This window comes from Ctenopharyngodon idella, chromosome 21 (genome assembly GCF_019924925.1).
Source record: "Ctenopharyngodon idella isolate HZGC_01 chromosome 21, HZGC01, whole genome shotgun sequence".
Classification (NCBI taxonomy): Eukaryota; Metazoa; Chordata; class Actinopteri; order Cypriniformes; family Xenocyprididae; genus Ctenopharyngodon; species Ctenopharyngodon idella.
This window is the reverse complement of record NC_067240.1, coordinates 6249915-6260763: the sequence shown is the minus strand read 5'-3', so window position 1 is coordinate 6260763 and position 10849 is coordinate 6249915. Positions and strand designations below refer to the sequence as shown.

General features: G+C 36.2%; 3 protein-coding genes across 3 annotated transcripts; all 3 read left to right on the top strand.

The window, feature by feature from the left end:
- The first annotated feature begins 1355 nt into the window (after positions 1-1355).
- LOC127504320 (uracil nucleotide/cysteinyl leukotriene receptor-like) lies at positions 1356-2198 on the top strand. Its single transcript, XM_051878870.1, has one exon. It carries the CDS (start codon positions 1356-1358, stop codon positions 2196-2198), a length of 843 nt encoding a protein of 280 aa, XP_051734830.1.
- A 1834-nt stretch (positions 2199-4032) lies between these two features.
- On the top strand, positions 4033-4848 carry LOC127504319 (C-C chemokine receptor type 8-like). The gene has a single exon (XM_051878869.1). The coding sequence runs from the start codon at positions 4033-4035 to the stop codon at positions 4846-4848; it is 816 nt and encodes a 271-aa protein (XP_051734829.1).
- Positions 4849-7801: 2953 nt separating this feature from the next.
- LOC127504317 (chemokine XC receptor 1-like) lies at positions 7802-8917 on the top strand. The gene has a single exon (XM_051878868.1). The coding sequence runs from the start codon at positions 8084-8086 to the stop codon at positions 8915-8917; it is 834 nt and encodes a 277-aa protein (XP_051734828.1). The 5' UTR covers positions 7802-8083.
- Positions 8918-10849: the final 1932 nt, after the last annotated feature.

The following is a 10849-nucleotide window of genomic DNA, read 5'->3' as shown; positions in this document are numbered from 1 at the left end:
CTGGCCGCTAGGGACATGCTGCAAAAGAGAGCAGAATCTCATTGACTCCCATGTTAAAATGGCCAAGTTTACAGCAGAAAAAAACACGTTTACAGCCTGGCTCAAATTGTGGTTTTGGTCTATACTGCTAATTTTGCCCTTCATGACAACTTTTTTTCTGTTTCTTGTGACTGTTCTCAGAGCTCTGAAGCAGTCAGGACCAGGAGAGAGAGGGAGAGAGAGAAAGGAAGAAAACAACATGAAGAGAAGAGCATTTTATCTCATTCTAATTACTGCAACCATGGTTATCACATATGTGCCAGTTACTCTCGCAGCGTTATTTACCATTCTGACAAAACTGAATATTCAGGAGGTTTGGTCTCCTTCTGTGATTTATTATGTGTTGGCTGGTTTTGTTCAGCCTATTCTCTATCTTATGCTATTATTTTACTCTTCAAATCTAGGGATTAGGGTGTCCTCAAATGTATTTACTGTATATCAACCTGATACCTTTCAAACTCAACTTCACAACAACCTGTACACTTTGACTGACTTCTAAAAAATGCTTAGCAGAATATCTGTGATATTTGAACTTATTTAAGGCAGTTTAGACAGTCACAGTATGAGTGCATGAAAACCTTCATTGTCCTATTAATAATATGAGTGGTTGCTATTAGTTTGTTTTTCCAATAAATCACTTAATCAATTACCAAGCCTCAATTTTCCATCTCATTATTTTTGTATATTTGGTGCTCAGTGAGTACATGTGCAGATATATAAAGATTGTTTGGGAAAACTGACCACTCACTCACCATTGTATTTTATATGAAAATTGTATATAAATATATATTTTGTTTATCTTTTTTTTCTACTTCAAATATTTGCATATCTGATGTTTTATGTGACGTGTATCAGATGAAGTCATGCACATATATTCTTGTAACAGCTGTGAAGTCAGTCTACAAAACTCAGCACAGAGATTTACACACATCCAGAGAGACTGGACGTTCACTCTTCAGGTGATAAACTCCTCTTTTTGATTCTTCTTGTTTATACCCTTAATCAGCAAGAGTGTCACTGTGTTTATCTGATAATGTACAAAGATTTGGGAATGCTTTAGCTACTGAGTAAAATGGGACTGATATTTGTTTCATTGAAGAGAACTAACAGTTTAAATTAAATTAATTCTAGAGAAATATTATAGAAAATGAGATTTTGCAGATGAATGTAGCCTGCAAATATCACTTTGCTAAACCATCTATTTTTCATCATTTAATGATGTTGCTCTATTCAGATCTGGTTCAATTACTTCTCTCTTTGTGTAGATCACAGAATTATTTTTTATGAGCTGCTAAACTTCAAACACAAACCCAGAGATGATTAACTCAGTGAACTTCACCGCACCCGAAGCATTTACAAACTCCACAACTCAAACCATTGGGCTACCGGAAAGTCTGGAAATCTGTGTGTACTTCATCTATTTCCTGTTTGGTCTTCCTCTACACTCCTATGTTTTATGGCTCATCATCACAGGAACAGGAAGTGGAGTTGCATCAGAGTTCTTCAACCTCAATCTCTCTGTTTGTGAGATTGCAAACTCTTTGAACTGCTTTTTCTTTGTACTTTCAATTTGGTTTTCAAGTCACTTGACCCTAAAATTGTTTTTAATAGGACTCTCTGTCACTGGCCGTCCTCTGTTTCAGTGTCTGATCTGTGTTGAGCGTTACCTGGCAGTGGTTCATCCTGTAACCTTTCTGAAGTTCAAACCTCTCAGATATAGAGTGATCTGCTGCACTGTGGCCTGGATAATGACGCTTGGTTCTTGTTTGTGCTGCATGTTAATTTTAGTTTCAGTCAACATTATTGCACATACAAGGTTCGTCTTGTTGCAGTTTATCTTCTTCCTCTCCATTCAGTTGTTCTGCTGTTTTGCTGTTCTCAGAGCTCTGAAGCAGTCAGGACCAGGAGAGAGAGGAAGAGAGAAAGGGGAGGAAAACCACATGAAGAGAAGAGCATTTTATCTCATTCTAATAACTACAGTAAACATGGTTATCTTATATGTGCCGATTACTATTTCAGCATTATTTAACAATCTGGCAAAACTCAATTTTCAGAAAGTTTGGTCTCCTTCAGTCATTTGTTATGTGCTGGCTGGTTTTGTACAACCTGTTCTTTATCTGCATCGGAATGGAAAACTTTTGTGCTTCTGCTCACCATAAAACCTTGTGATATTTTACTAACTTTTACTTTTTGATAACTATTATTAAAGGATGGATCGTTTTGAATGACTTTTTGTGTTTTGTTTTGTTTTAAAATCTATCTGATCTGTAGATCTTCCTTTGGCGTTCTTTCGACGCCACACATTTACATACGCTTATAAAGCAGCAAAATTAATTTTCATCATTTACCCCACACTTTAAACATTAAGTTAAGTAAACACTGTAACAATAATTTAGTGTCATCTTTTCCATATTCAGGGTTGCCACAGAAAATTATTGCATTAAACTTGACATCCTACCATAACACAGGTTTTTATTTTTTTTTATTTTATCAGGTGTTGAATGAGTGGCACCTGCTGATCAGTGTCAGATGTCCAAAGAATTTTTGGGAAGATAAAACAAACAAACAAACAAACAACAAAACAAAACAAACAAAAAACATTTGAATCTTTGATTCCCAGGGAACACAGCCTACATCATACCTCAAAGAGGGCACAATTCACATTTCACTTTTTTTCAAATGAATGTAAATAAGGTATCCCAAGTTTTCAAAGTAAATTTAAAATCTGCATCTTTCCCAATCGGGTGTTTTATGTGACATATAACAGATGAAATCACGCACATATATTCTTGTAACAGCTGTGAAGTCAGTCTACAAAACACAGCACAGAGATTTATAAACATCCAAAGACTGGACGTTCACTATTCAGGTGACAAAACTTCTCTTTTTGATTCAGGTTCTTGTTTTTACTCTCAATAAGCAACAAGGAGCTATTTTTATAACCGCATGGCTGATGTTCTTTATTACGAGCAGTAATGTGTCTGTTCAATAATGTCCAAGGGTTTTGAGGGGTTTGAAGGGTTTAAGGGGTTGCCTTAAAATGAAAATGTCTAAATTTAAAAAAAAAAAAAGATGTAGCAGAAATTCTGTGATATTTGAAAATATTTTTACGGCAGTTCGGTCAGTCACAGCATGAGTGCATGAAAACCTTCCTTGTCCTATTAATAATATGAGTGGTTGCTATTAGTTTGTTTTTCCAATAAATCACTTTCACATTTATGAAAATGATGTTTTCAAATTCAGGGGCACTTGACAAGTGTGTAACATAGCTTTGATTTTGTTTATCTCATTTTTTACTTGAAATATTTGCACATCTGATGTTTTATGTGATGTGTAGCAGATGAAGTCATGCACATATTCTTGTGGCAGGTGTGAACTCAAAACAGCACAGATTTACACACATCCAGAGAGACTGGGCATTCAATCTTCAGGTGATAAACTCCTCTCTTTGATTCTTCTTATTTACACCCTTTTTAATAAGCAACAGTGTCAATGTTTTTGTCTAATAATGTCCAAAGTTTTGGGATGGAGTTAATGCTTTATCTACTGGGTAAAATGGAACTGAGATTTGTTTCAGAGAACTAACATTTTAAATTAAATTTACCTAAATATTATAGAAAATGAGATTTTTCAGATGAATGTAGCCTGGATATATTACTTTGTTAAACAATTTATTTTTTGTCATTTAATGATGTTGCTGTATTCAGATTTAAATTGGGAACATTTACAGACTGAACTGTATAATATGGATATACTAAATGAGTTATAAATAAATAAAAATAAATAAAACTAGGTATAGTTACATTTTCTACAGGTTTTATAAAGAACAGAGGCAGGAGAGTTTTCCAGCCTGGTGCAGATAAAGAACAGGCTGAACAAATTATTAGAATGAGATAAAAAGCTCTTCTCTTCATGTTGTTTTCCTCCTTTCTCTCTCTCCCTCTCTCTTTCTATTTATGTTTTGTGAGCTGTGCTCAGACAAACGAGGAAAAAATGAACTCCACCACACCAGGAGCTTCCACCAACTCAACAGCCCCTTCCAGATTGCAATTGAGGAATCTGGAAATGTGTGTGTTCAGCATCAATTTGCTGTTTGGTCTTCCCACACACTCCTACATTATATGGCTCATCATCACAGGAAGTGGAGTTGCATCAGAGTTCTTCAACCTCAATCTCTCTGTTTGTGAGATTGGTGTCTGTCTGGATCATTTGTTTTTTATACTGTTTCATTGGATTTCAGTTCTTGCGCCATTAGCACTGCTTTTGCAAGGACTGGGCATCACTGGTCGTCCTCTGTTTCAGTGTCTGATGTGTGTTGAGCGTTACCTGGCAGTGGTTCATCCTGTAACCTTTCTGAAGTACAAACCTCTCAGATATAGAGTGATCTGCTGCACTGCGGCCTGGATAATCACGCTTGGCTCCTGTTTGGTCTGCCTGATCACATTAATGACATATAATATTAATGCACATGCATGGTTGTTCTTGCTGCAGTTTCTACTCTTCTTCTTCATTCAGTTGTTTTGTCTTGTGGCTGTTCTCAGAGCTCTGAAGCAGTCAGGACCAGGAGAGAGAAGAGGGGAGGAAAACCACATGAAGAGAAGAGCATTTTATCTCATTCTAATAACTACTGTGAACATGGTTATCGCATATGTGCCAATAATTATCTCAGGAGTATCTATAATTCTGAAAAACGAGTATGATTTGACATTTTGGGGTCCTGGTTTGGTTTGTTTTAGTCTAGCTGGTTTTGTTCAGCCTGTTCTTTATCTGCACCGCACTGGAAAACTCTCCTGCCTCTCTTCCTCATAAACTGACAAAAAATGACTACACATTGTTTTACTTTTTTAATCATATTTATTAGTGAATGAGGCATTTGTTGCACTGTCAGCTGAAGTGTCTCTTTCCTCTTGGTGTTTGCTCTAGTCTTTACATTAAGTTATATTTCAAATCATTTCTTAGTTTGTTTGTCAGTTCATGTGTATAAAAATCGTTAATTGCCTTGTATTTATTTAGATCTAACCTATTCTGTGTGTTAATTAAATATGGTTATGTTTCATATCAGTGTGTTTGTTTATCCAATAAAACATTTAATCAGTCACCCAGGGTCAACAAAATGAGACTGAGCTCTTTTTGTTTAATTGAACAGAAGTAACAATTTAAGTGAAATATGTTATAAAATGCTATTTTGGATATGAATAAATGAATGAAGTTCTTTGAGTGAGATGAAAAATGAAACTTGTTAATGTTTAATGTTCTAGGGTGCGTTTCCCAAAGCGAACTATGGTCGCAAGTTCCGTCGTTACCAAGAGTTCAACGGGACTTATGACCATAGTTGGCTAACGATGCTTTCGGGAAACGCACCCCTGATTTGTTGGGATTTCGACAGTTTCTTGGAAAGGGTCATTATGCTACTAAGTAAAAAAAAAAAAAAAAAAGTAATTCGGATTGTTTAATCCTATGAGTTATTGTTGTGAAAAAGCCAACATAATGACCAAAGTGCAACATTTTATGTGTGTAGCACAAACACATAATATAAAATGATGAAAGACATTGAACACAGCCCAAACATTACAACCAATTGCAAATGTTTTCATGAAAGTGTAATGCATTAATAGTAAAATACCACTAAATATAAAGCGTATGGATTTTAAAACCAGCGTTCTTTTATTACTTTTGTAGTGCTTGTTGGGGTTTGCTAATTGGGGACGATTAATCTCCATCTTCATTATACACACGTTTGTCATTAATGGAACCGACCTGAGATCAGTTAAATCCTATAAGACACTGGTTGATGGGCTCATTTTATCAGCTGTGAACCACTGACATTTTGAAATGGAATGAACTAAGGAAGATTCGCTTGCTGAAATCAATTATATTGAATGCAATATAAATGTATACTTCTCTCTATAGATAAGTGTTACATTACTATATTTTGTGTGCTGTGGAGAAGAAAGACACAGAGGAGATGAATAACTCTACAGTGAACTTCACCACAACTGAAACAACTACAAACTCCACAACTCAGTCCTTTGGGCCACTGCAGTTTTTGGAAATGTGTCTGCACAGCATCAGTTTTCTGTTTGGTCTTCCTACACACACATTTGTTACATGGTTCATCATGACAAAAACAGCAAGTGGATTTGCATTAGAGTTCTTCTTCCTCAGTCTCTCTGTTTCTGAGATTGGTAACTGTCTGAATAATTTGATCAATCTGCTGTCATTCTGGTATTCAGGCCTCTCAACATTAAAACAGTGTTTAGCAGGACTAACTATCACTGGCCGTCCTCTGTTTCAGTGTCTGATGTGTGTTGAGTGTTACCTGGCAGTGGTTCATCCTGTAACCTTTCTGAAGTACAAACCTCTCAGATATAGAGTGATCTGCTGCACTGCGGCCTGGATAATTATTCTTGGATCCTGCTTGAGTTGCATGTTTATAGTTTCACATTACATTGTATTTCTGTGGTTTCTCTCGTTGCAGTTTTTACTCTTTCTCTCCATCCAGTTGTTTTGTCTTGTGGCTGTTTTAAGAGCTCTGAAGCAGTCAGGACTAGGAGAGAGAGGGAGAGAGAGAGAGAGAGGAGAAAAAGGGTGTCCTCAGGGTGTCCTCAAATGTACTTACTGTATATCAATACCTTTCAAACTCAACTTCACAACAACCTGTACACTTTGACTTCTAAAAATTGCTTAGCAGAAGTTGTGATATTTGAACTTAAGGCCGTTCAGACAGTCACAGCATGAATGCATGAAAACCTTCATTGTCCTATTAATAATATGAGTGGTTGCTATTAGTTTGTTTTTCCGATAAATCACTTAATCAACTACCATGCCTCAATTTTCCATCTCATTATTTTTAAATATTTGGTGCACAGTGAGCGCACATGTGCAGGTCAGATGTATAAAGGTTGTTTGGGAAAACTGATCACTCACTCACCATTGTATTTTATATGGAAATTATATGTAAATATATATTTTGTATTTTGTTTATCTTTTTTCCTACACTGTAAAAAGTAATATGCTCTATCTACTCAATAAAATTGTGGCAATAGATTACAAGCAATATTATTAATTAAATTCAACATATAAGAATTAAGTTTGAATTAATCAAATTAATTCCTTAAAAGTTGGAATGTGTAAAATTAGCAAACACCATACAAAAAACACAAACTGACATAAAAAGCGAAGAGTCAAACTGCCCAACTAAATGAAACACTGATCACCATAACGACGATCAGATATTTTCAATAAAATCAGCATCATCATGTAAACCTCTGTTAATTCTTGTGTTTCTCTTTCCTTCAGTCATTCTGCTTGTTATCATCAGGTGTCTTCAATTTTGGCAACAAAAAATAAATAGTTCTTAATTCATCTTTGACATCTGTTATTCAGATATTTTTGTTTAAATTTTACTTAAACTTTACTCCTTTTAAATGGTTGACATTTAAGGAATTGATTCATTCTAACTCAATTCTGTTTGTTGAATTTAATTAATAATATTGCTTGTAATTTGTTGCCAAAATTTTATGGAGTAGATATAGCATATTACTTTTTACAGTGTACTTTAAATATTTGCATATCTGATATATTATGTGACGTGTAACAGCTGTGAAGTCAGTCAACAAAACTCAGCACAGAGATTTACACACATCCAGAGAGACTGGACGTTCACTCTTCAGGTGATAAACTCCTCTTTTTGATTCTTCTTGTTTATACCCTTAATAAGCAAGAGTGTCACTGTGTTTATCTGATAATGTACAAAGATTTGGGAATGCTTTAGCTACTAAGTAAAATGGAGCTGAGCTTCGTTTCATTGAAGAGAACAGTTTAAATTAAATTAATTCTAGAGAAATATTATAGAAAATTAGATTTTGCAGATTAATGTAGCCTGCAAATATCACTTTGCTAAGCCATCTATTTTTCATCATTTAATTATGGTTTTTTTTTTTTTTTTTTTTTTTTTTACAGATCTGGTTTAATTACAGCTCTCTTTGTGTAGATCACAAAATAATTTTTTATGAGCCGCTAAACTTAAAAGACAAACCTAAAGATGAATAACTCAGTGAACTTCACCGCATCCGAAGCATCTACAAACTCCACAACTCAAACCATTGGGCTACTGGAAAGTCTGGAAATCTGTGTGTACATCATCAATTTCCTGTTTGGTCTTCCTACACACTCCTATGTTTTATGGCTCATCATCACAGGAACAGGAAGCGGAGTTGCATCAGAGTTCTTCATCCTCAATCTCTCCATTTGCGAGATCGTAAACTCTTTGAACTCTTTGTTCTTTGTACTTTTATATTGGTTTTCAAGTGTCTTTATACTGCTAGTGTTTTTAACAGGACTCTCTGTCACTGGCTGTCCTCTGTTTCAGTGTCTGATGTGTGTTGAGCGTTACCTGGCAGTGATTCATCCTGTAACCTTTCTTAAGTACAAACCTCTCAGATATAGAGTGATCTGCTGCACCGTGGCCTGGATAATCATTTTTGGTTCCTGTTTGTGCTCCACGTTGTTGGCTTCACTCAATGCATATATATGGTTCATCTCGATGCAGTTCCTCTTCTTCCTCCACATCCAGTTGTTTTGTCTTGTGGCTGTTCTCAGAGCTCTGAAGCAGTCAGGACCAGGAGCGAGAGGGAGAGAGAGAGAGGAGGAAAACCACATGAAGAGAAGAGCGTTTTATCTCATTTTAATAACAACAGTGAACATGGTTATCTTATATGTGCCGATTTCTATTTCAGCATTATTTACCAATCTGGCAAAACTCAATATTCAGGAAGTTTGGTATCCTTCAATGATTTGTTATGTGCTGGCTGGTTTTGTACAACCTGTTCTTTATCTGCATCGGAATGGAAAACTTTTTTGCTTCTGTTCTCCATAAAACCTTGTGATACTAACTTTACTAACTTTTACTTTTTGATAACTTTTATTATTTGATGAGACAGTTTTGAATTACTTTTTGTGTTTCATTTTGTTTTGTTACAATTTAAAGGCCCACTGAAGTACTTTGAAATGCGCAATGTTATTAAATGCGTTGACTTAATTTCCACTGAAACAGGAAGACAGAGCGTGACATATGGAGCAGCTCCTGCCGTTTTTTTAAATAGCCAGTAGCATTATGTTTATATCACAGCTTGGCCAGAGCCGTTGAGCTCGACAAAGCTGCATTTCACAGCTTATGACAGCCACAGTCTAATAGATTCCTCCTTTAGATTTAACATGAAACTGTTACTAAAGCAAAACAGTGAACATAATCATGCTGAGAATGTGTAGTTTGAAAAGTTTGTAATTTATGTTGGTGCATTGCATTATCTCTTCTACTCGTCAGTGCTGTTTCTAATGCCGAGTTTGTCTAATCCTTTCTCCTCCCTGTCGCTTTAAAATACAGCATACTGTGCAGAATTCAAATGAGTCTGATACGTTTTGTGGTCAGTGCTGACTCATGCAGATCCGTTTTTTTGTGCTATCATGTCTCTGGACTGGAGCAGGCTATGTTCACCCCAATGGAAAGCTTATTTACACAGCCTGAATCATTCCCTATCCCCTATATCGGGGTGGGGAATGTTGAACCTGGAGGGCCATTGTCCTGCAGAGTTTAGCTCCAACCCTAATTAAACACACCTGAAGCTAATCAAGGTCTTCAGGATTACTAAAGTTACAGGCAGGTGAGTGTTTTTTTTCAGGGTTGGAGCTAAACTCTGCAGGACAACAGCCCTCCAGGATCAACGTTCACCACCCCTTCCCTATAGTGCACTATGTGCCATTCACCTGTCATGGAAATTTTTTTTATTCCTTTAGTGGTGAGAATGTAATGAAACAAACACTCTGGAAATGTCTTTTTTAATTATTATTCTTGCAAGAAGGTTGTTCAATGCAGATACAGAGTTCTACAGAGAAGAACACCCTCACACAGTGCTGGCTGTCTTATATACCCCTCTTATTGTTCCTTGTTACCCCAAACCAATCATAACACGTTACCATATATGGATCAGAAGAATAAGAAAAAAGAAAGTGGTCTAAAACTTAGCAGATGCACTATTGAACTCCAAACTGTCTAGACAAACACATTTGCACCTTCGCCTCAAATTCTAGAGAGCATTTGATTGGACAGGAAATCTGATGAGAAGCTGAAGTGCAGAGTGATATCATATTGGCGGAAGTCAGAGACTGTAAGTTTTGAATGCTAATACCTTCTGAATGCGAATTTTGTTATTGTTTTGGAGCACACTAGCTTTGATAATCATAAAGCTGACATTTTCATACTAAAAGTCCAAAAACCTAAATTTTGATTTCATGGGGACTTTAAAATCAATCTGGTGTGTCAGAAAGTGCAGCGCTGATGATTGTGTCAAGGTAGCCTATGTGTGGCTAGGTAACAGTTTAGATCTTCCTTTGGTGTTCTCTCTGCACCACATTTACATAAGCTTCTAAAGCAGCAAAATTATTTATAAAATTATAATTATTTTCATCATTTACCTCAGTCTTGAAACATGGTTAAGTATGTAAAAATGTGAGCCATCTACCAGCCTGAGCACGACTGAGCAGCCTGCTGTTTTAAAGCGTACCATAAATGCTTTATGGTCTGTACTGAAAGTCTTCTTGACGTAATAAAATGGCTTTGTGTGATGAACGGGTCTTCATTTTTTTCCCCATGCGCTACTTGGTCAAATTACTATATACACGCTGTAACGCTTTACCCGGATATGTAAGGGATAATCCACAGCTAGCTGTGCAATAAACAATTTTAATGCACAACGAGGAGGCAAAGAACTGCCCGACGTGAAGCGGAGCGCATTCAAATCGTTTAATGCAC